General features: G+C 42.3%; 1 protein-coding gene across 5 annotated transcripts in view; it reads left to right on the top strand.

The window, feature by feature from the left end:
• tpgs2 (tubulin polyglutamylase complex subunit 2) overlaps positions 1–14,396 on the top strand; it is a 49,736-nt gene extending 35,340 nt beyond the window's left edge. The window contains exons 6-7 of one of the 5 annotated variants that reach the window (XM_087990024.1): positions 10,062–10,225; positions 10,856–14,396. In XM_087990024.1, the coding sequence (XP_087846150.1) occupies positions 10,062–10,225; positions 10,856–11,092 (401 nt within the window). In that variant the 3' untranslated portion in view covers positions 11,093–14,396. The remainder of the gene's footprint in view (positions 1–10,061; positions 10,226–10,855) is intronic. The other 4 variants (XM_087990010.1, XM_087990012.1, XM_043685543.2 and 1 more) reach the window with 4 other exon arrangements.
• The last annotated feature ends 11,885 nt before the right edge of the window (positions 14,397–26,281 follow it).

Genomic DNA, 26,281 nt, shown 5'->3' with positions numbered 1-26,281 from the left:
ATTTCCTTACTCTGGGGCAAAGACCTTGGCTATTCACTTTATCTAAACTCCTCATGGTTTTATAAACCTCTATAAGATCACCCCTCGGCCTCCTATGCTCCAGGAAAAACAGTCTCAGCCTGCCTTATAACTCAAACCTTTCAGTCTCGCTAACATCCTTGTAAATCCTTTTGCACACTTTCTAGTTTAGTAACATCCTTCCTAAAGCAGGACAACCGGAATTGTACACAGGACCAAAATGCAGCCTTGCCAATATCTAGTACAGTGGTAACTTGACATCCCAATGCCTGTACTCAATGCTCTGACTAGTGAAATCCGGTGTGCCAAATGCCGCCTTCACCACCCTGTCCACACGTGATGCCACTTACAAGAATTATGTACCTGAACACCTCTGCTTGACAACACTCCTCAGGGCCTGACCATTAACTGTGTAAGTTCTGCCCTGATCTGTCTTCCCAAAACGCAACACCCTACATTTATCTAATTTCAATTTTATCTGTCATTTCTCAGCCCACTGGCCCAGTTGAACAAATTCTGATTGTACTCTTAGATAACCCTCTTCACAGTTCACTATGACCCAAATTTTAGTGTCATCCACAAACTTACAACACTGCCTCCTGTCTTATCATCCAAATCACTTATATAAATGATGAATAACGATGGACTCAGCACCAATCCTTGTGGCACACCACTGGTCACAGGCCTCCAGTCTGAACAACAACCCTCTGTCACCACCTTCAGTCTCCTATTATCAATCCAATTTTGTATCCATTTGGCTAGGTCTCCCTGGATCCTACGTGATCTAAGCTTACTAACCAGTCTATCATGTAGAACCTTGCTAAAGTCCATGTAGACAACATCTACTACACCAGGGTGGTATATTGCTTCCTGGTGCCACTGTCAAGGAGGTCTTAGAGTGGCATTCAGAAAACATTCTTCTGAGGATGATGAACAGCCAGAAATTGTGATTTACTGTGGTATCAATAACTTGTGTTAGAAGGGAAATATGGTTCTGTAATCAGAGCTATAGGGAGCTATTTATAAAATTAGCTAGAAAGACCTCAAATTAACAAACTCTATTACTCCCTGTGCCACATGCAAGTACAGAAATAGAGGGATAAGTCAAATGAACATGTGGCTGGAAAAATTATGCAAGAGGGAGTGAGCTAAGAAGAATACAGAAGGTTCAGAGGGGAGGCGAAAGAAAAATCAGAGATGAAAAGAGGAAAAGTGAGAAAATGCTGGTGGTCAACGCAGGAATCTTAAACATTTCTAAAGCCACATCATAGTAAAAATACGGTAAGAGGAGGAATAGGGCTGATTGGAGACCAAAAAAAAATTTACACCTGGTGACAGAAGCCGTGGCTCAGGAATTCAATGAATACTCTGCATCTGCCTTTGCCAAAGACATACAAGGCGGACCCCCTGTCGTGAGAAAGGTTCATAATTGATAAGGAGGAAGTGTTAGATAGGTTATCGAAACTTAAAGTTAACAAGGTACTGGGACTGAATGAGATGTTTCCAAGGATGTTCAAGAAAGTAAGAATGGAAATTGTCAGGGCACTGGCCAAACCTTTCGGTGTTTCCTAAACTCTGGGGAGGTACCAGCGAACTGGAGAACTGCAAACTTTACATTTTTATTCAAGAAATTTGTAACATTAAGCCTAGCAATTACAAACCTGTCAGTTTAACTTCAGCAGTGAGGAAGCTCCGAGAAACAATTATTTAGAATAGAATTAATAGTCACATAGAAAAATGTGTTTTGTTTATGAAAAGCCAGCATGAATTTCTGAAAGGGAAATCAGGTTTGACTAACTTCCTAGCATGTTTTGAAGAGGTAACAGAAAGGGTTGTTGTAAATGATGCTATTGATGTGGTGTGCACAGACTTTCCAAAGGCATCATTACGGTACCACACAACAGACTCATGAGAAAAATTATAACTCTTGGAACAGAGGGACAGTCACAATGTGGATACAAAATTGGATGAGTCATAGGAAATAGAGAATAATGGTCAATGGATTTTTTTTTCCACCTGAAGGAACGTTTATAGTGGAGTTCCTCATAAATTGGTATTGGGACTTTTGCTTTCTTGAAATATTTTGCTGATCTTGTTGTGCAGGAAGAATTTCAAAGTTTTTGGAAGATACAAAACTTGGAATTGTTGTATACTGTGGGAAGGACAGCGTAGAACTCCTAAAGTACATGGATGAGGAAAAGGACAAGAATTGGCCTGAAATCAAACTTCTAAACTGGGGTACGGCTGAGTTAATAAAATCAGATGTGATTTAACATAGAACATAGAAGAATACAGCGCAGTACAGGCCCTTGGGCCCTCGATGTTGCGCCGATCCAAGCCCACCTAAACTACACTAACCCACTATCCTCCATATACCTATCCAATGCCCTCTTAAATGCCCATAAAGAGGGAGAGTCCAACACTGTTACTGGCAGGGCATTCCATGAACTAACGACTCGCTGAGTGAAGAACCTACCCCTAACATCAGTCCTATATCTACCCCCCCTTAATTTAAAGCTATGCCCCCTTGTAATACCCGACTCAATACGCGGGAAAAGGTTCATACTGTCGACCCTATCTAACCCCCTAATCATCTTGTACACCTCAATCAAGTCACCCCTAAACCTTCTTTTCTCTAGTGAAAACAGCCCCAAGTGCCTCAGTCTTTCCTCATACGATTTTCCTTCCATACCAGGCAACATCCTGGTAAACCTCCTCTGCACCCGTTCCAATGCCTCCACATCCTTCCTATAGTATGGCGACCAAAACTGCACACAATATTCCAGATGCGGCCGTACCAGAGTCTTATACAACTGCATCATGACCTCAGGACTCCGGAACTCAATTCCTCTACCAATAAAAGCCAGTACGCCATATGCCTTCCTCACCGCACTATTTACCTGGGTGGCAACTTTCAGAGATCTGTGTACATGGACACCAAGATCCCTCTGCTCATCCACACTACCAAGTATCCGACCATTAGCCCAGTACCCCATCTTTTTGTTATTCTTCCCAAAGTGAATCACCTCGCACTTAGCTACATTGAATTCCATCTGCCACCTTTCTGCCCAGCTCTGCAGCTTCTCTATATCCTGCTGTAACCTGCCACATGCTTCCTCACTGTCAACAACTCCTCCGACTTTCGTATCATCCGCAAACTTGCTCACCCAACCTTCTAACCCCTCTTCCAGGTCATTTATAAAAATGATTTGGCCAGAGTGGACTAGGAGCAGTTTCATTCAGGTAAATCTGTCTCAGAACAGTGGGATGCATTAACGAAGGAAATATGGGGAATGCAGGGCCAACATGTTCCAATAAAAAAAGGGGACCATCAAATCCTGTGAATCCTGGATATTGATGGACATACAGCATTGGATAAGAGAAAAAGAAAATCTTATGGCAGATACTGAGAGCTCAAAACAGCAGAAGCCCCAGAGGATTATAGAGCATGCAAGAGGGAACTTAAAAAGGAATAGGAGTTCTGAAATTGGCATGAAAAGATATTGGCAGGTAAATAAAGAAAAATTCTAAATTGTTTTAGAGGTACGTTAGGAGAAAATGGATAGTGAGAAAGAGTAGGATCCATGCAGGGCCACAGTGGTACTTTGTGTGTGGAGTGAAAGGATGTAGGTAGGGTTCTAAAGAGAGTCATTAAGATCTACACCCATGGAAACAGACCCTTGGGTCGAGTTCATCCATGCCAACCAGATATCCTTAATTAATCTTGTTCCATTTGCCAGCATTTGGCCCCTGTCCTTCTAAACCCTTCCTATGCATGAACCCATCCAGAAACCTTTTAAATATTGCAATTGTACCAGTTTCCACCACTTCCTCTGGCAGTTCTTCCATACGTGCGCCATCTTCTTTGTTTCCTGTCCCATATTAAACCTATGCCCTCTAGTTTTGGATTCTTCTTCCCAACCCTGCCCCTCCAAATCACACCCCACTCCAGGGAAAAGACCTTGGCTCTTCACCTTATCCATGGCATTCATGATTTTATAAATGTGTATAAGGTCACCCCTCAGCCTCTGATGATCCAGCGAATATCACCCCAACCTGTTCAGCCTCTCCAACCCTGGCAACATCCTTATAAATAATTTCTGATTAACATTTTTTGCCAACATTTACCAGTGAAAGGAACGATATAGGTATAGAAATCAGGGAGAAGATTTGTGGTAGACTGAAGGAAATCAACATAGACAGAAAGGAGGTTCTGAGTGGTCTGATAAGTAGATAAATCTCCAGGGTCAGATGAAATAGCAGTCAGTTCTCTGGCACTGAGCCTAACACTGTGGCAAAGAAAGGAAGGGGGCAGAATAGAAAAGTACTCGTGGTAGGGGACTCGATAGTTAGGGGAATCGACAGGAGATTTTGTGATCAGGATCGGGATTCCCGGAAAGTATGTTGCCTTCCTGGTGCCAGGGTCCGGGACATCTCCGATCGGGTGTATAAGGTTCTAAAAGGGGAGGGCGAACAGCCAGAAATCGTGATACATATTGGAACTAATGATATAGCCAGGAAAAGGATCGAGGATATAAAAAGTGATTTCAGGGAGTTAGAATGGAAGCTGCAAAGCAGGACGAACAGAGTAGTGTTCTCTAGTTTACTACCAGTGCCACGAGATAGCGAAGCGAGGAACAGGGAGCGGGCGCAGCTTAACACGTGGCTGTGCAGCTGGTATGGGAGGGTGGGCTTCAGATATGTAGATAATTGTGATGCCTTCTGGGGAAGGTAGGACCTGTACAAGAAGGACGGGTTGCATCTGAACTGGAAGGGGACCAATGTCCTGGGTGGAAGGTTTGCTCAAGTAGTTTGAGAGGGTTTAAACTAGTATGGCAGGGGGGTGGGAACCTGAGCTGTATACCGGAGGTGAGAGTTGATGCAGATGAGGCAATAGCAAGAGGTAGACCAGCTAGTGGGAAGGATTTTCCTGGGAAGGAACCAAGGGATCAGTTAAAGTGTGTTTGCTTTAACGCAAGGAGTATCAGAAATAAAAGTGATGAACTTAGAGCATGGATCAGTACCTGGTGCTATAATGTTGTGGCCATAACAGAGACATGGGTTTCTCAGGGGCAGGAATGGTTGCTGGATGTTCCAAGGTTTAGAGCATTTAAAAAGAATAGGGAGGGGGGGAAAAGAGGAGAGGGTATAGCACTACTAATCAGAGAGGGTATCACAGCTACAGAAGCTTCCATTGTTGAGGAAGATCTGCCTACCGAATCAGCATAGGTGGAAATTAGGAACAGTAAGGGAGCAGTCACCTCATTAGGGGTTTACTACAGGCCCCCCAATAGCAGCAGGGAGATGGAAGAAAGCATAGGTCGGCAGATTTTGGAAAAGTGTGGACGTAGTAGGGTTGTTGTAATGGGGGACTTTAACTTTCCCAATATTGATTGGGACCTCCTTCGAGCAGAAGATTTGAATGGAGCTGTTTTTGTAAGGTGTGTTCAGGAGGGTTTCCTAACTCAGTACGTTGACAGGCCGACGAGGGGAGAGGCCATTCTAGACTTGGTGCTTGGAAACAAGCCGGGCAGGTATCAGATCTTGTGGTGGGAGAGCATTTTGGTGATAGTGATCACAACTGCCTCACATTATACATAGCTTTGGAGAAGGAGAGGATTAGGCAAAATGGGAGGATATTTAATTGGGGAAGAGAAAACTATGATGCGATTAGACATGAGCTAGGAAGCATGGATTAGGAGCAATTGTTCCATGATAAAGGCACTATAGACATGTGGAGACTGTTTAAGGAACAGTTGTTGCAAGTGATGAATAAATATGTCCCTCTGAGACAGGCAAGAAGTGGTAAGATAAAGGAACCTTGGATGACGAGAGCGGTGGAGCTTCTCGTCAAAAGGAAAAAGGTAGCTTATATAAGGTGGAGGAAGCTAGGGTCAGCTCTACAGAATTACAGGCAGGCGAGGAAGGAGCTCAAAAATGGTCTGAGAAGAGCCAGGAGGGGGCACAAGAAAGGCTTGGCAGAACGGATTAGGGTGAACACAAAGGCATTTTATACTTATGTGAGGAATAAGCGAATGGTCAAAGAAAGAGTAGGTCCGATCAGGGATAGCATAGGGAACTTGTGTGTGGAGTCTGAGGAGGTTGGGGAAGCCCTAAATGAGTTTTTTTGCTTCTGTCTTTACGAACGAAACAAACTTTGTAATGAATGAAACCTTTGAAGAGCAGGTGTGCATGCTGGAATGGATAGAGATAGAGGAAGCTGATGTGCTGAAAATTTTGTCAAACATTGACAAGTCGCCAGCTGATTTGTCCTCAGTTGCTTTGGGAAATGAGAAATGCAATTGCTTCGCCACTTGCGAAGATCTTTGCATCCTCGCTCTCCACTGGAGTCGTCCTAGTAATTCCTCTCTTCAAGAAAGGAAATAGGGAAATCCCCGGCAATTACAGACCAGTAAGTCTCACGTCTGTCGTCTGCAAGGTGTAGAAAGGATTCTGAGGGATAGGATTTATGACCATCTGGAAGAGCATGGCTTGATTAAATGCAGTCAACACGGCTTTGAGAGGGGCAGGTCATGCCTCACAAACCTTATCGAGTTCTTTGAGGATGTGACTAGAAAAGTTGATGAGGGTCGAGCTGTGGATGTGGTGTATGTGGACTTCAGCAAGGCAGTTGATAAGGTTCCCCATGGTAGGCTCATTCAGAAGGTCAGGAGGAATGGGATACAGGGGAACTTAGCTGTCTGGATACAGAATTGGCTGGCCAACAGAAGACAGCGAGTGGTAGTAGAAGGAAAATATTCTGCCTGGAAGTCTGTGGTGAGTGGTGTTCCACTGGGCTCTGTCCTTGGGCCTCTACTATTTGTAATTTTTATTAATGACTTGGATGAGGGGATTGAAGGATAGGTCAGTAGGTTTGCAGACGACACGAAGGTTGGAGGTGTCGTTGACAGTATAGAGGGCTGTTGTAGGCTGCAGCGGGACATTGACAGGATGCAGAGATGGGCTGAGAGGTGGCAGATGGAGTTCAACCTGGATAAATGCGAGGTGATGCATTTTGGAAGGTCAAATTTGAAAGCTGAGTACAGGATTAAGGATAGGCTTCTTTGCAGTGTGGAGGAACAGAGGGATCTTGGTGTGCAGGTACATAGATCCCTTAAAATGGCCACCCAAGTGGACAGGGTTGTTAAGAAAGCATATGGTGTTTTGGCTTTCATTAACAGGAGGATTGAGTTTAAGAGTCGTGAGATCTTGTTGAAGCTCTATAAAACTTTGGTTAGACCGCACTTGGAATACTGCGTCCAGTTCTGGTCGCCCTATTATAGGAAAGATGTGGATGCTTTGGAGAGGGTTCAGAGGAGGTTTACCAGGATGCTGCCTGGACTGGAGGGCTTATCTTATGAAGAGACGTTGACTGAGCTCGGACTTTTTCCATTGGAGAAAAGGAGGAGGAGAGGGGACCTAATTGAGGTATACAAGATAATGAGAGGCATAGATAGAGTCGATAGCCAGAGACTATTTCCGAGGGCAGAAATGACTAACACGAGGGGTCATAGTTTTAAGCTGGTTGGAGGAAAGTATAGAGGGGATGTCAGAGGTGGGTTCTTTACACAGAGAGTTGTGAGGGCATGGAATGCATTGCCAGCAGCAGTTGTGGAAGCAAGGTCATTGGGGAAATATAAGAGACTACTGGACATGCATATGGTCACAGAAATTTGAGGGTGCATACATGAGGATCAGTGGTCGGCACAACAGGCTGAAGGGCCTGTTCTGTGCTGTACTGTTCTATGTTCTAAATGTATCCTAGGTTGTTGAGTGAGGAAATATCAAGAATGGTTGCAAATGTTTTGTTCCTTTCTGGCCACAAAACGTGCCAGAGAACTGGAGGTCAGCCAATGTGGCACCATTATGCAAGAAGAGAGTGAGGGATAAACCAGGAAACTGCAGGCCAGTCAGTCTAACCTCAGTTAAACTCTTGGAAGCAATTCTGGGGGACAGCATTTTTACGTATTTGAAGAGGCAGGAATTAATCCAGAACAGTCAGCATGGTTTTGTTAGGGGGAGGTCATGTCTGACCAACTTGACTGAATATTTTGAAGAGGTGACCATGTGTGTAGATGAGGCCAATGCTTTTAATGTGGTCTACTTGGACATTGGCAAGGCTTTCAATGAGATCTTGCTTGGGAGTTTGGTTACAAAGGTAAAAGTCCATGGGATCTAAGAAAATTTGATAAATTGGATTGTGATGTACAAAATTATGGGGGACAAGGATAGTGTAGACAGGAAGAGTCTTTTCTTTTCCTCCCTCTGATGAATCAATAACCAGGAAGTATAGATTTAAGGTAAGCAGAAAGTTCAGAGGAGATGTGAGGAAAAACATTTTCACCTAGAGGGTGATGCGCATCTGAAACTCACTGCCAGAAAGAGTCGTCGAGGCAGAAGCCAGGATAACCTTTAAGTATTTAGGTGTGCGGACCCCACCACCAGGGATATATTTCCCTCCCCTCCCCTATCAGCGTTCCGAAAAGACCACTCCCTCCGTGACTCCCTCGTCAGGTCCACAACCCCCACCAACCCAACCTCCACTCCTGGCACCTTCCCCTGCAACCGCAAGAAATGCAAAACTTGTGCCCACACCTCCCCCCTTACTTCCCTCCAAGGCCCCAAGGGATACTTCCATATCCGCCACAAATTCACCTGCACCTCCACACACATTTATTGCATCCGCTGCACCCGATGTGGCCTCCTCTGTATTGGGGAGACAGGCCGCCTACTTGCGGAACGTTTCAGAGAACACCTCTGGGACACCCGAACCAACCACCCCGTGGCTTAACACTTCAACTCCACCAAGGACATGCAGGTCCTTGGACTCCTCCATCGCCAGACCATAGCAACACGACGGTTGGAGGAAGAGCGCCTCATTTTCCACCTAGGAACCCTCCAACCACAAGGAATGAACTTCGATTTCTCCAGTTTCCTCATTTCCCCTCCCCCCACCTTGTCTCAGTCAAATCCCTCGAACTCAGCACCACTTTCCTAACCTGCAATCTTCTTCCTGACCTCTCCGCCCCCACCCCACTCTGGCCTATCACCCTCACCTTGACCTCCTTCCACCTATCGCATTTCCAACGCCCCTCCCCCAAGTCCCTCCTCCCTACCTTTTATCTTAGACTGCTGGACACACTTTCCTCATTCCTGAAGAAGGGCTTATGCCCGAAACATTGATTCTCCTGTTTCTTGGATGCTGCCTGACCTGCTGCGCTTTTCCAGCAACACATTTTCAGTGGTGTTGCAATGGCAAGACATAAAAGTCTATGGACCAAGTGCTGGAAAATAAAATTAGAATAATTACGTGGCGGTCTTTGACTGGCATTGACACAATGGGCTGAAAATCCTTTTTCTGTGTTGTCAATCTCTCTGACTCTTTGACAAGTTGGTACAATAGGTAAACATGAAGTCCAATTAAAGAAGTGTGAGGTGATACATTTTAGTAGGAAGAATATGGACAAACAATATAAAATAGAATATAATTAAAAAAAAACTTAAGGCAGCAGGAGAAGGCAATGCATGTGTGCACAGATCACTGAAAGTGACAGCTCAGGTGGAGAGAGAAGTTCATCAAGCAGATGGTATTCTGGGCTTTATTAATAGGTGAATAGAGCAGAAGAGCAAGGAGGTTTGACTGAACTTACATAAAACACTTGTTCAACCTCAGCCAGAGTATTGTACACAATTCTGGGCAACACTCCATTGGAAGCATACAAACAAGTGCACAAGAGATTTACACCAGTTCCAAAGCTGAGGAACTTCAGTTTTGAGTATAAATTGTAGGGGTTAGGACTGTTCTCCTTGGAGAAGAGAAGGCTAAGAGGAGATCTAAAGGAAGGTATGGATAGAATAGATAGGGAAAAACTGTTCCTGTTATAAAAGAATTGAGAATTGCAGGGCATAGGACCTAATGTTTTGTTGTGTGATTAGTTGAACAAATAACATTTGAATTGATCAATATTTTAACATGTACAGGATCAACAAGTTTTTAAAAATTGTCCTTTTGATTCTTTAAGCTTAACATTTTTCCTCAACAGGAGTTGTATCTTCTCATGCCGAAATCTGGTTCTTGGACAGAGCACTTTACTGGCATTTTCTATCAGATACGTTCACAGCCTACTATCGACTTATGCTTGTTCACTTAGGATTGCCCCAATGGCAGTATGCATTAACAAAATACGGGATTAGCCCTCAAGCTAAGGTAGGAAATGCAGTTTTTTTTAATATTCTGTAACATCAGACATATTTCTCTTTCAATAATTAAGAGGGCAGATCTGCAAAACTAAAGTCCAGTTCTCAATTGGGTTATGATGCTTTCTTTGAGGTGGTCTCATAAATTTTTAAAAATGACATTCAATTCTTCATTACTTTGGAGAAGATACATGCAGTTGTCATGAAAAGTTGTTCCTGTCATATTTAATTTGTGTTCCTGTAGAGAATCATCACTTTCCATAATTTTCCTTCTTGTTGGCACTTTGTCACAACGAAAGGCATCCTTAAATTAATTGGAATGCAAATAATCTAAATAAAAAGTAAACCTTCAAAATGATTGTAACAACTGTTCTCCTATGGACCATTGCTTATTACTTAAATTCCTCTGGAATCCTGGCAAACTACAGCAACAGTTTGCTAGAAATTCTCAAAATTGGTCAATTATTCTGATTTGTCAACTTGTATATATCTTGATATTTATGCAATTAAGTTTGTGAGTTAATGTGTTACTATCTTATAAATATTTTAGCTCAATGTTGCCATTAAAAACAACTGTCAAATTCTTCCATAACATTTGGGAAATCAAATTTATTTAATTAAATATTTTCTTTATTTTCAGCAATGGTTTAATATGTACAAGCCTGTTGCCTGTAGTGCCAGTCTTGTAGCAGAGGATGCTATTACTTTTACTAACAAGCTGGATCCCAGTCTAGTCTTTAAGAACAGAGCCAAGCTCCAGAATCCAAAGAAAAAAGCTTGTGCACAGCTACCTGCGCCTCAGAAAAGTCAGACCAGCCTGGTCACTAGCAAGAATTCATCACAAATCGGAAGTACCACAAAAAAAATGATTCCTTAATTTTTATGTTGTCATCCATAGCAATTGCAACATAATTTTCCCTCTTGGTATTGCCATCTGAATTGCTGTGTGTACAGTTCTGCCACAGAAAGGCAGGTCACAAGTTCTGATGGTAAGAGTGCAAAACTGGATGATTGCAAATACAGAAAAAAGCAGGGCTTTAATGTTAATGATGTATATCATGATACAAATGCATGATTGTTAAATATTGCTGGAAATTATAAAAACAAATCCAGTGTTATGATGAAATTTTTATTGGAACGGTTTCAGAATTACTGAATCCACAGTTCTTTCTAATAAGTTTTATTCCAATTTCACAGCTGTTTGAAGCCTAAATGAAGTTCTGTAAATGGTGTCTGGGCTATTATGAGTTTCTTTATCATCCTTCTCTGTAAGATTTCAGTTGGATTTGAAGCTCCCACATCATAATTTTAGACAGAAAATAAAGTGGGCTGTAATAATCAGTCCAGTGCAATAAGAATGCTGATGGTATCCCAGAATTAATGGAATTACCAACATTCTTCGTGTACTGAATTGTTTGTTATAGTTTGGTTCATTCCAGAAGGTCCATCTACATTCAGTTTACCAGAAAAAGCATTGCACAAACAGATAAACGAATTTGTGTGACAAGAGCCTTGAATTTTCAAAAGGACAACCTAGTTAACAAATAATAAAATTATATTCTTATAGGACCTTAACCACTGAAGGATAGCCAACATATTACATATTTTCAACCTTTAGCATGCAATTGCTGATAAGTTACTCAAAAGAGAAGTTAATTAGTTCGATTGAACTAGAGAATTTCTCTTTGTTCTCTTCACAGGCTTAAATGAATGAATCTAAAATGCCAAAACAAAACTGGTCATTTCAACAAAAACTTTTTTCAGTCCTGTGCTTCTTAGTATTTTTCTTCATGTCTTTAACGTATCTGACTATAATCCAAGCAAACTAAAAGAAATGTCTCATATGCCTGGGACAGTTTTAATAACTGTGGAAAGCTCCCCATCTCATTTCAAGTTTAATCACTTGTTTTAACTTTTCAGATCACATGTCAAGAAATCTAATTAAGGAGGTTCTTGACCTTTTCTTGTGTGTCTGGTACTTAAAATTAATTCATATAATGACCTTACCATTATGGTATTATTTTCCAATTGTAGCTATAATTGATCTTTGATGCAAGGATCTTTCTATCTGTCTTCACAGAACTGCAATTTGTACAAACGTTTTCCATTTCCCTGAAATTGCTAGGAATTGCCATACCGTCCATTTATGTTTATGCTGCAAAGTTTGATGCCAAAGTGAATTATCGTTTTGATCCCACTGCTTGAACATACGGTTCAATAGGTACTATTAAAAAATGTTTCAAGTAGTTTTCTGTGGCACCACCTGCTGCTACATTCAAGTTAATATGGCAATGACATTGGTAGGCTATCGACACCCATGGTAACTTTGATATTTGACTTTTATATATGCCAGAAGTTCATGTAAGGAGCAACACAGTTACACTGTTGGTATCACTGTAGATACGTATCTTGCCAAATTTAGCATTTCCTACTCATACAATGCAAATAGAGACTTTGGAGTTTATTGGTAGTATAATTTTATTTAACTTTATGTACAATTGCTATCTATCTGGAATACCGGATAATATTTAAATGTCACATATATTAAATTATTCATATATATTTCTCTATAAATGTTTGATCATTACAGAAGACCAGTAATCAGTATTGTATATGTTGTATTGTACCTTTCATTGAACATCTGTCTGTTTAATATGTGCTTAATGAAGTGCCACACAGTACATTTTATTATTTGCACAATGAAGAAAAATTGCACTGAACAACCACATAGAACTTGAGATGTGCATATAGGTTTACATTTTTGGTAGGACTTAAGAACATAGAACATTACAGTGCAGTACAGACCCTTAGGCCCTCTATGTTGTGCTGACCTGTGAACCAATATTTGTGAAATATTTGCAAGATATTCTGTCAAATATGCATGTCAACTGTAATAACTCCTGTTTGTGTGAAGTTTCCATTAAGCAAATAGAAAATGAAATGCAAGAACCATTTTCTAACTTTCCCTTATTTTGTCCAACTTAAATTGTTTATTTGTTATCACTATTAATTGAGTACAGTTCAAATAGAGAGCAAATTTTAATGTTTACAGCCTGTATTAGAAAGTCATTTTCTGTACTATTGTATGATTTTCTATTTCAAATTTACATCAAATTACGGTATGTTAATGATAAAGTTAGTTTGGCCACCTTTCCAGCTACCTTAACTCTTTAACTGGAAACGCACTCAATGTTTTAGAAACAAATCTGCGTTGTCAACAAGAGAAATCATGTGCATGATCTTATTTTTGAATGATTTACAGTAATAGCTTGCTTCTTTTCAAGACAGACTTGTTCATTTTTTCCAGAAAGCACCGAATAGTAAAACAATATAACTAAACAACTTCTTACAAAATATATGTACACAAGTGAGTAACTAGACATGGATGTGAGGTAATTTGGAGTGTGGAGACAACTTTAAAAGAATAAAATCAACCGATAATGTAATTTGCATTTTCTTGAGCAAGACATCATTTTGTGGATTATTTGGCAGTCCTTCGTCCTCAGTAAAGGTGTACACACTTCTCACACAATGCTTAGAGCCAATATAATGAGTTGTTCTTAAAACAAGGAACAAAACTTAAGTTTTGCAAAAATCACCGGCAAGGTACAACTGCTAGCAATGGGAAAACAATTAGAAGGCAAAAGTGGAGACTAGGGTCTATATATAATATTGAAAGGAGATATCACATTTGTGACAAACTTGGTGATTTTCTCTATTAACATCTTGGACTTAGGAAATTCTTACCCTGGTTAAGAAAATGAGTGACATGGCCATAGGAAGTCATATGTTTTAAAAAGAGTTCTATGCCAATAATGGAAGAATTGTAAGAAACTGTGGAAAGCTAATTTCAATGAGACTTCACAAATTCTTGCTGAGTCATGCTTCTGTAAACAACAAAGCTATAACTGCTTCATAGAATTTTGATTGACATTATGAAAGGTATTTACTAGGAAATGAGGAGGGGTAAAAACATTAGTATTATGTGCCCAGTTGTTTTCATGGTTTCTTACCTTTACAGCCACAGTGTGCACTTCTATGCACAGCTCAGAATTAATAAAATTAAATCACACTTTAGAATGTATTGTATCATTTGAAGTCCTATTTTTCATTTAGAAATCAAAAGCATCTTGAACGTACATTACCAAGCATATAACTTTATCTGCAGGAGGCCTAAGAAACAGCTGCTTTGAATCAACACCCCATTCACACCATAAACATTCACTTGCTCAGCCATTAGCACACAGTAACAACAATGTGTATCATCTCCAAGATACACTGCAGTAACTTTTCCAAAGGCAAGGGTGATGTGTAGGTGGACGGTCGTACTCATTGGTGAGTGATGAGTATCTAGTGGCCCATTCTAATATTCTGCAGACATGGGTTCAAATCCCATGTGGCCGATGGTGAAATTTGAATTAAAAAATCTAGAGTTTAAAGCGAACCTAATGTTGACCATGAAATTTCTGTGGTGAAAGTGAGGACTGCAGATGCTGGAGATCAGAGTCAAGATTCGAGTGGTGCCAGAAAAGCACAGCTGGTCAGACAGCAGGAGATTTTCCTGCTCCTCGGATGCTGCTTGACCTGCTGTGCTTTTCCAGCACCACTCTGATCTTGACCATGAAATTTCTGTGATTGTCATAAAAGTCTCACCTGGTTCACTAAAACCCCAGTGTCCTTTGGAGAGGAAAACTGCTATCTTTACTGGCCTACATGTGACTCCAGACCCACAGCAACATGGTTGACTCAACTGCTCTTTGAGGATGGACAAGAAATTGTTTAAACACTCCAATTATCCTTTTTTAAAAAAGTCAATCACTTATTTTGAATGTATCAATGATTTGGAGTTGGAAATCAAATGTGACATTACAAATTTTGTGGGTAATATAAAGCTGAGCAGGGAGGATATTGCAAAGAAGATATAGAGTGGCTTTAGGAGGAGTTGAACAGGCTTAGTGAATTGGCAAGAATATTGCAGATGAAATGTAACGTGGTGAAGCATGTGGTTTTCCACTGTGCGAAGGTGTTCTTGTCGACAACTCACTGAAGGCTGATGTGCAGGTGCAGCAAGATAGTAGGAATGTTGGCCTTCATTACAAGAGGATTTGAGTACAAGAGCAGTGAAAGCTTGCTTCAGTTATACTGTTTTTGATCTCTTTTCTCAGGAAAGGGATTATTAAAGAGAGTGCAATGAAGGTTCACCGAACATGTTCCTGAGATGACAGGACTGTCTGATGAAGAGACATTGGGCTAACTGGGCTTGTATGCCAAGATTGAGAGGTGATCTCATTGGAACTTACAAAATACTTAAAGGGATAAACAGGGCAGATGCAGATAAAACATTTCACCTGTTTGGAAATTCTAGAAGCTAAGGGGGATGCCACTTCAATCTGAGATGAGGAGAATTTTTGTTTTACTCAGAGGGTTGTGAGCATTTGGAATTTTGTACCACAGGGGTTTGGAACCTCAGTCTTTGAGCACTTTTAAATTTGAAAATCACAAAACACCAGTTTATAGTCCAACGGGTTTAATTGGAAGCACACTAGCTTTCGGAGTGCTGCTCCTTCATCAGGTGGTTTTAAATTTGAGAATCTAGATTTCCAATGGGCTACATGATTATGAGGATGGAATGGAGAAAAGGCATTGATCAGCCATGATCACAGTGAATCTGGTTGAGTGGTCTACTCCTATTCTCATGTTCCTGCAAAGTCATATGCAAATAAGCAGGTGTTAATAAGTTCATATATGCTTTTAAGTCATTGTGCATGCCAAAGAGATCAGAAAAATAAAGATTATCTTTTAAAAGTCACTTTTGTGACAAAGGTTGTCACGGAATGGTATTTTGTCATTTGAAAACTTTGGGTTCGAGCACAATAGCTTAGTGGTCAGCACTACTGCCTTACAGCAATGCCAGCCAGGATGACTGTGTGGAGTTTGCATGTTCTCCCCATGTCTGCGTAGGTTTCCACTGGGTGTCCTGGTTTCCACCCATAGGTAAAAGATCTGCAGGTTAAGTGAATTGACCATGCTAAATTGCCCTGTAGTGCCCAGGAATGTGCAGGTTAAGTGGAGTAGCCATGGTAAATGCAGGTTTATGGGGATAGTGTTGAGAGGATCAGTGCAGACTTGGTGGGCCAAATGGTCTCTATCTTCACCATGGAGAACCTAAGTGGAACAGAACCATTAAAAGTTGATTTGAATTTCAGTGTTGTGTGCATCAAGGGGCAGGGCATAGCAATAGATTGAGAAAGGGGGAGGTGCAAAGAGACCTGAGTTCTTCATAGAGCAGTTGCTGACGGTAAGTGTGTAGGCACAGCAGAAAGCAAATGATATGTTGACCTTCATAGCTAGGAACGTTAAAGTGGAAATAGAATGATCTTGAGATTTCAATACTTGAGGTTATTATTAAGAGAAAAGGAGTTACTTTTTTATATACCAAAATAAAGGCCAAGTAGTTATTTATGATTTAAAATAGTATTTTTCCTTTCATGTGCAATAAGTTTTAGTGTCCTTTTGTTCAAAGTACTTTATAGACCTCTTTTGGATATCTTCAGTGTGGTGCTGGAAAAGCACAGCTGGTCAGGCATTATCCAAGGAGGAGGGAAAACAATGTTTCGAGCATAAAGTTCTTCAGCATTCCTCATGAAGGGGCTTATGCTTGAAATATCAATTCTCCTGCTTCTCAGGTGCTGCCTGACCAGCTGTGTTTTTCCAGCACCACACACTCAACTCTGATCCCCAACATCTGCAGCCCTCACTTTCTCCTGGATATGTTCAGTGATCTGCTACCACAGTAAACAAATTACAAAAATAATACTTAAGGTCTATCAAACCAAGTTACACTTTGGGATCTGCATTGTCTAGCATGTATTACTATCAGTTGGGATTGTACCAGTTCCATTTTGGTCAAAAGGAAGTCGGGTTAATAAAATTTTGTTTGGAATTCTTAAAACTGTGCAAAGGAGTTACTTTTGGCAAATAAACAAATTTTAAAATATCTGCACTTCTGAAAGTTTCCTCCAATTACCATCAGTGGCTTACTGGAATAGTCAATCCATTCCTGAGGCACTTTTACGTGTTCATGTCAACTCAAAGTTATACTGCATTAACTACAGCATTGCTTGTGGACAATCAACCCAAACTGACAATGAATGACTCGCTGCAGGGATAGTGGATATTCTTTCAGAGTGCATCAATGCAGATTATTTATTTATTGAATATGGCTATCACTGACAGGATTCTCCTGCTCCTTGGATGCTGCCTGACCTGCTGCGTTTTTCCAGCAACACATTTTCAGCTCTGATCTCCAACATCTGCAGTCCTCACTTTCTCCTATCACTTACAAGGACAGCATTTGTTACCCATTGTTAGTTGCTCTTGAGTTGATGGCTTGCTCGTCCATTTCAGAGGGAAGTTAAGAGACAACCACATTGCTGTGAGTCTGGATTCGCATGCAGGCCAGACAGGTATGGATGGTAGATTTCCTTCCCTAAATGGTGTTAGTGGGCAAGATGAGTTTCTTGGTCACCATTACAGTAGGTAACTTTCAATTCCATTTTAAATTAATTGAATGTCAATTCCACCAGCAGTTGAGATTTGATTTGAACCCTTATTCCCTTTTTCTCAGAGTATTCTCCTGGTCTTCTGCTTTACTAATCCAGTGATATTATTTCTATCTCCTGTGTGCAAATGTCAGTAGTTACAGTGTTCAATAGCATGTCAGTGTTCACCAATATTGGGACGACAAAATCTGGGCTGCTTTTATTTCTAATTGTAGAGCAATCAGAAGGTGTCACTCTTCTCCAGAAAGTTGTTGATAAAACTGCAAAAATAAAAAAAAACATGTTTAAATGCCTGTTCCAAACACACTAATTACCTATAAAACTACCTGTTTCTAGTTGGAGCAGGTATAGTGGAGGTGTAGTGGACAGCGAAGAGGGTAACCAGGATCTTGACCACATGGGCTGAGAAGTGGCAGATGGAGTTTAATTCAGATAAATATGAGGTGCTGCATTTTGGGAAAGCAAATCTTAGCAGGACTTATACATTTAATGGTAAGTTCCTAGGGAGTGTTGCTGAATAAAGAGACCTTGGAGTGCAAGTTCACAGCTCCTTGAAAGTGGAGTCGCAGGTAGATAGGATAGTGAAGAAAGCATTTGGTATGCTTTCCTTTATTGGTCAGAGTATTGAGTACAGGAGTTGGGAGGTCATGTTGTGGCTGTACAGGACATTGGTTAGGCCACTGTTGAATATTGCGTGCAATTCTGGTCTTCCTATCGGAAAGATGTTGTGAAACTTGAAAGTGTTCAGAAAAGATTTACAAGGATGTTGCCAGGGTTGGGAGGATTTGAGCTATAGGGAGAGGCTGAACAGACAGGGGCTGCTTTCCCTGGACCGTCGGAGGCTGACAGGTGACCTTATAGAAGTTTACAAAATTATGAGGGGCATGGATAGGGTAAATAGGCAAAGTCTTTTCCCTGGGGTCGCGGAGTCCAGAACTAGAGGGCATTGGTTTAGGGTGAGATGGGAAAGATATAAAAGAGACCTAAGGGGCAACTATTTCACACAGAGGGTGGTGTGTATATGGAATGAGCTGCCAGAGGATGTGGTAGAGGCTGGTACAATTGCAACATTTAAGAGGCATTTGGATGGGTATATGAATAGGAAGGGTTTGGAGGGATATGGGCCGGGTGCTGGCAGGTGGGACTAAATTGGGTTGGGATATCTGGTCGGCATGGACGGGTTGGACCGAAGGGTCTGTTTCCATGTGGACATCTCTATGACTCGAGTGAACAAATTCCAAAAGATCAGTCAAATATTTTCTTTCGGTATTTTTATTGAAAAAAAATTTTTAAAGATTTTTTACAAAATTACAGAAGTAATACAAACAAGTATAAACATCAATATAAAATTAAATAAATAAGATATTTTTAAAAATCAAAAAAAAGAAAGAAAAACCCAACTAACTACTAATCCATCCTACAAACAACCAAAACATAAAATAGAATATCATGCATTACTATCAATAAACAACAAAATAATTAAATAACTAGATACATGCTCAAAATAGGTTTATATCAAGTCATAATAAAACACGTATTTATCTGGGATTCCTCCCCCCCCCCGGGGGTCCCCGTACCAGCCAGAACCATTACCACAGCCAGACAAAAGCCCTAGACAGTATGGCTGAGATATGTGTGTCGATGTAATTCAAAAAGGGCTGCCATGTTTTGTAGAATAATCCCATTTTTTGGTGCACCATATTTGTGAGGAAGTCAAGGAAGATATGTTCCATCGCTAACCTGTGTCAGTTTGAACGTCCTGGAGGGCCTTCAGCTACCCAATTCACTAAGATATTTTTCCGTGCACAGAAAGAAAGAATGGTAAATAATTTCCTCCCATTTACATCCAGGGAGGGAAAATCTGAAGAACCCAAAAGCAGGGACACTGGATCCAATCTAATCTCCGTACCCAAGATCTCTGTCAAGGCATTCGCTACTCTGTCCCAATACCTACGGATCTTACGGCATATCCATAGACAATGTGTGAGAGTGCCAACTTCTATTTTACATTTAGGACACATTGGGGATGCTGCTGCCTTGAACTTTGCAAATCGTTCAGGTGCCATATGAGCCCTGTGGAGTATCTTTAATTGAATAGCCTGAATTCTATTACAAATAGAGATCTTTCTGGCATTTTCCCAGATGTCCTCCCACATTTCTAATGAGACTTCCAACCCTAATTCTTGATTCCGAGTTTTAAATAATCATTCCACGTCCTTAGATACTTTATTATATAATGAGTGATGAAGTGTACTAACTGAGGGGGGCCCCATCGGCCATAGCTCTCTCCTTTCCCTATCTGATTTGTAGGGATTAATTATCAATGTGGTCTTCTTTTGTATATAATCTCGTATTTGGAAGTACCGAAAAAGGTCCCTGTTAGGCTGTCGAAACCTCTGGTGCAACTGCTCAAAGGACATCATAACCTCTCCATCGAACAGGTCTCCCAAGCAGGAGATACCTCAAGACTTCCAAGTTTTAAACTTTGCATCTGTCACACCTGACTGAAATCCCAGTGTTCCCACTATAGGAGTATAAGGGGAGGTTTTTGCAGGTTACCCTCATCTTGTCACATTATCCTCCAGGCTTTAATTGTATTTAATACATTAGGGTTTTTACAGTAGTCCATAATAGCTCTCATCTTGTCCATAAATAAAAGATTGATGAGGGGACATTTTGCTTGGGAGGTCTCAATATCTAACCAGATTGATTGCGGGTCACAAGAGACCCAATCAGCTACATAAGATAATAAGGAACTCAACTGATACCTCCTAAAATCTGGAAAGTCCAGTCCTCCCCTTGCTTGTGGGAGCTGCAGCTTTGCTAATTTGATAAGGGATCGTTTATGATTACAAAAAGGAGCCGAGCCAGCCGTAGAGCTTATATAACACCTGTCTCGGCAGCAATAGGGGGAGCATTCTCATAGGATATAGAAGACAAGGTAGAATATTCATCTTAACTAGGGCTACTGTGTCTAACCAGGATATTGGGAGATCTCCCCAGCACTGAAGGTCCTGTCTTATTTTCCCTAATAAGTGCACGAAATTAGCTTTATACAGCTGACCAAATACTGGGGTGATAAAAATTCCTAGTTACAGAAAACCTTTAAGTGACCACCGAAAGGGAAAGCAAGATCCGTCTGGTAAATTGAATACACTGGCAAGACTTCCCAATGGCATGGTCTCAGATTTCACAAAATTAATTTTATAGCCTGAAAATATCCCAAATAAATTGATCATTTGGATTAGACAGGGCACAGATATCAAAGGATCACTTAAGAAGAGGAGGACATCATCGGCATATAGAGTAATTTTATGTTTGCCTGATCCAACCCGTTATGTTCGGGTCAGTTCGTATAGCTTCCGCCAGTGGTTCAATCACTAGTGTGAATAATAATGGTGAAACAGGACATCCCTGACGATAACCCCTGCCAACACTAAAGCTATCTGAACTTAAACCATTGGTGATCACTGCTGCTTTGTGATCATTATACAATACTGAAACCCATTTAATAAATACCTCTTCGACACCGAACCTTTCCAGAGTATAAAAAAGATATGGCCATTCTACCTGATGAAATGCCTTCTCTGCATCCAAGGAGACAGCTAAACCCGGTATTGTTCCCTGTTGACAGGCTTGTATCATATTTAAGACCCTTCTAATATTATTAGTTGACCTGTGGCCCTTTATAAACCCTGTCTGGTCCTCTTTTATGATGTATGGTAAGACCCTCTCCAATCTTAATGCCAACTATTTAGAAAGAATTTTGAAATCCACATTTAGTAAGGATATGGGTCTATATGATGAGCAATCTTTTGGGGCCTTTCCCTTTTTAAAAATAAGAGAGATGTTTGCTTCTCTCAACGAAGGTGGGAGGCAGCCCTGACTATGCGAATAATTATATATATTTATGAGAGGCCTGGCCAGTTCCCCGATAAATTCTTTATAGAACTCAGCCTGGAATTCATCTGGTCCAGGCGCCTTTGCCACTCTGAAGCTGCCTAACTGCGTCAAGTGCTTCCTGGGTTATCAGAGGGCATTCAAGATTGACACCTGCTCCGAGGTTAAGCCCAGAAGGGCCAAATTTTTAAAGAAGGATTCCATCTTCTCAGTTCTATCCTCACAGTCTTGCGATTTATACAGTTCAAAATAGAACTTTCTAAAGGATGTATTGATCTTTTTATGATCTCTAGTCAGGGTACCAGCACTTTTTCTAATGGACGCAATGGCTTGAGGACCCTTTTTCTTTCTAGCAAGGTATGCTAGGTATCTGCCAGGCTTGTCGCCATATGCAAATAATCTCTGCTTTGCGAATAATATTTCCCTCTTTGCTGTTTGGGTAAGTGCATATTCAAGGCTGCATATTTAAGGGCTGTGATCCTTTGTAGCTTAGTAATGAAAGGCCTGTTAAGATACATTGTCTCAGCTGCCTTCAAGCGAGGCTTGAGCAGGTGCTGTTGGTCTCTCTTTTGTCTTTTCCGGGTCACAGAATATGAGATGACCAGGCCTCGCACATATGCCTTAGTGGTCTCCCACATCATCGACGGGTTACTGGCCATACCTGAATTAATTTCCCAGAAGGTTTTGAATTCCTACGAAAAATACTTTATAAATTTGCTATTCTTCAATAAGAAGGGATCCATACGCCAATGTCGGGGGCCTATACCATCATCCTTAATCTTGACTTCCATATGCCCCCTTGACCATGACCCCACCGCCCACCACTAAACCATCATCTCCCAGACCATCCATAACCTCATCACCTCAGGAGATCTCCCATCGCCTCGAACCTCATAGTCCCACTGCCCGTTTCTACCTCCTGCCCAAAATCCACAAACCTGACTGCCCCGGCTGACCCATTGTCTCAGCCTGCTCCTGCCCCACCGAACTCATCTCTGCATACCTCGACACGGTCCTGTCCCCCTTAGTCCAAGAACTCCCCACCTACATTCGGGACACCACCCACGCCCTCCACCTCCTCCATGATTTTCGCTTCCCCGGCCCCCAGTGCCTTATCTTCACCATGGACATCCAGTCACTATACACCTCCATCCCCCATCACGAAGGCCTCAAAACCCTCCACTTCTTCCTTTCCCGACGACCCAACCAGTACCCTTCCACTGACACCCTCCTTCGACTGACTGAACTGGTCCTCACTCTGAACAGCTTCTCTTTCCAATCCTCCCACTTCCTCCAAACCAAAGGAGAAGCCATGGGCACTCACATGGGCCCCAGCTATGCCTGCCTCTTCGTTGGATATGTGGAACAGTCCATCTTCTGCAGCTACACTGGAACCACCCCCCAGCTTTTCCTCCGCTACATCGGTGAATGCATCGGCGCTACCTCGTGCTCCCACGAGGAGGTTGAACAGTTCATCCACTTTACTAACACCTTCCATCCCGACCTCAACTTTACCTGGACCGTCTCAGACTCCTCTCTCCCCTTCCTAGACCTCTCCATTTCTATCTCGGCGACCGACTCAACACGGACATTTACTATAAACCGATCGACTCCCACAGCTACCTAGATTACACCTCCTCCCACCCTGCCCCCTGTAAAAATGCCATCCTATATTCCCAATTCTTTCGCCTCCGCTGCATCTGCTCCCAGGAGGTCCAATTCCAATACCGAACAACCCAAATGGCCTCCTTCTTCAAAGACAACAATTTCCTCTCAGACGTGGTTGACGATGCCCTCCACCGCAGCTCCTCCACTTCCCGCTCCTCCACCCTTGAACCCCACCCCTCCAATCGCCACCAGGACAGAACCCCACTGGTCCTCACCTACCACCTCACCAACCTCCAGATACATCGTATCATCCTTCGTCACTTCTGCCACCTCCAAACAGACGCCACCACCAAGGATATATTTCCCTCCCCATCCCTATCAGGGTTCCGGAAAGACCTCTCCCTACACGACTCCCACGTCAGGTCCACACCCCCCACCAACCCAACCTCCACTCCTGGCACCTTCCCCTGCAACCGCAAGAAATGCAAAACTTGCGCCCACACCTCCCCCCCTCACTTCCCTCCAAGGCCCCAAGGGATCCTTCCATATCCATCACAAATTCACCTGCACTTCCACACACATCATTTACTGCATCCGCTGCACCTGATGTGGCCTCCTCTACATTGGGGAGACAGGCCACCTACTTGCGGAACGTTTCAGAGAACACCTCTGGGACACCCGCACCAACCAACCCAACCGCCCCGTGGCTGAACACTTTAACTCCCCCTCCCACTCCGCCAAGGACATACAGGTCCTTGGCCTCCTCCATTGCCAGACCATGGCAACACGACGCCTGGAAGAAGAGCGCCTCATCTTCCGCCTAGGAACCCTCCAACCACAAGGGATGAATGCAGATTTCTCCAGCTTCCTCATTTCCCCTCCCCCCACCTTTTCTCAGTCCCAACGCTCGGACTCAGCACCGCCTCCTTGACCTGCAATCTTCTTCCCGACCTCCCCGCCCCCACCCCCTCTCCGGTCTATCACCCTCACCTTAACCTCCTTCCACCTATCGCATTTCCAACGCCCCTCCCCCAAGTCCCTCCTCCCTACCTTTTATCTTAGCCTGCTTGGCACATCTTCCTCATTCCTGAAGAAGGGCTTATGCCCGAAACATCGATTCTCCTGCTCCTTGGATGCTGCCTGACCTGCTGCACTTTTCCAGCAACACATTTTTCAGCTTCCATATATACCGCGGCACGATCAGAAATAGCTATGTTACCTATTTTACAAGACAGTATGGAATTCAAAAGGGTCAAGGGGGCAAAAAACATATCAATTCTGGTATGGCACTTGTGTGGGTTAGAGTAGAAAGTGAAGTGTCTACCCTGGGGGTGAAAGCACCTCCATACATCTACTAATCCTAGCACCTTATTCAGATCCGCCTGTTGTCTAGATCTCATAGATGTACCTGTAGTGCTCTTAGGTATCCTATCTGTCTCTTGGTCCATAATACAGTTAAAATCTCCTCCTATAATTGTATGGCAGACTCCAAAAGCCATCAACTTAGAGAACACTTCCATTACGAATTTAAAGGGATGCGCCGGGAGGGCAATAAAGATTCAAAATTCCATATTCCCTGCCATGTATTAGGGCTTTGATCAATATATACCGTCCAGACTCATCTTTTATCTGGCTTAACATTTGGAAAGGAAGATTCTTCCAAATAAGAATGGCTACTCCCCTGCTTTTTAAACTAAAAGATGAGAAAAAAGCCTAATCAAATCCACCCTGTTGTAGCTTTAAATGTTCTTTGTCAAGTAGATGTGTCTCCTGTAAGAGAACTACATCGACCCTTTTTTTGAGACTTGATAATATCTTTTTCCTTTTGATTGGTGAATTACTCCCCTTGACATCCCAGGTGCACCACCTAAGCAAATGGCTAGCCATGATCATCCAGGCAAACCCGAGAGCCCTCAGGAGGAAGAACCCCACTCAGAAAACCTTGAATAAAGACCATACTAAATTTGCAAATACAAAAATTCTTTAAAACATTTAATCCAACACAATTAAAAGCTATTCCTAAGTAAAAAAACAACAAAAAACATATTTGAAAGGAGACTTTCCCCCTTGCTCCCAGGGCGCTATTGATAACCCCACCATAACCTCTCCTAGCTAGGGCCCTGCCCTCGGCCCAGGCATTATAAATGGAATAGACAAATTCAAGTATTTTATAAGACCAAGGTTAAAAGTCAGTAACCCACCCACCCCCCGCACACATCAACACCTGGGTGCGTTTAGCAAACACAGTACAAAATAGAAGTATATAAACTTACAAAATTACAATCCAAGCGAGTATTAGGCAACTAAGTAAAATGAGGGAAGAGGAAAATCCCGCTCTTAAGAAAAGGGCGGGGGGGGATCTAAGATGGCGGCGATCTGAGAAGATCACACTGCAGAGCTTTGCATCGCAGCAGGAGCAGGACGGTCCTTTAACCCACCCAACCCAGGTCATCAGAATTTCTTTGGGGTGTTGGAAAGATTGTGGAGCCCCAAGAAACATTTAAAAATTGACTTACCTGTATTTTCAGCTGTCCAGAAATGCCTAAAAAGGGAGGAGGAGCATCTGAGGCCGGGCCTGCAGCTCAGCCTGCAGCAGTCTCAGAGCAGATTACTCTCCAGGACCTGGTGAACCAGCTCTCGAAATCTCGCGAGATGTTGGAGAAACAGATTGAAGAGAAGCTGGCTCCAGTCTCTCTCATGCTGCAGAAGCATGAGCAGCAGCTGGGAGACGTGGAGAAGAGGACGGATGAGGTGGAGCACAGGGTCACAGTGGTGGAAGCTGATGCCAGTTCATTCAAGGAAAAGATCCAAGCCCTGAAGACGCAGCTTCGTAATTTGCGTGACCAAGTGGATGATCTTGAAAACAGGGGCAGGAGAAAAAAACATGTGGATCATTGGTCTGCCTGAGGGTAAGGAAGGTGAGCGGCCTGTGGAATTTGTTGAAGATTGGCTTCCGAAATTCCTTGAGTCGGAGACTGGCATGAGACGATTGAAGA

The sequence above is a fragment of the Chiloscyllium plagiosum genome, unplaced genomic scaffold (genome assembly GCF_037043375.1).
Source record: "Chiloscyllium plagiosum isolate Xiang-an unplaced genomic scaffold, Cpla_swu_hap1 HiC_scaffold_1, whole genome shotgun sequence".
Taxonomy (NCBI): domain Eukaryota; kingdom Metazoa; phylum Chordata; class Chondrichthyes; order Orectolobiformes; family Hemiscylliidae; genus Chiloscyllium; species Chiloscyllium plagiosum.
Note: the sequence above shows the minus strand (reverse complement) of the source record. Positions and strands in the feature narration are given on the sequence as shown.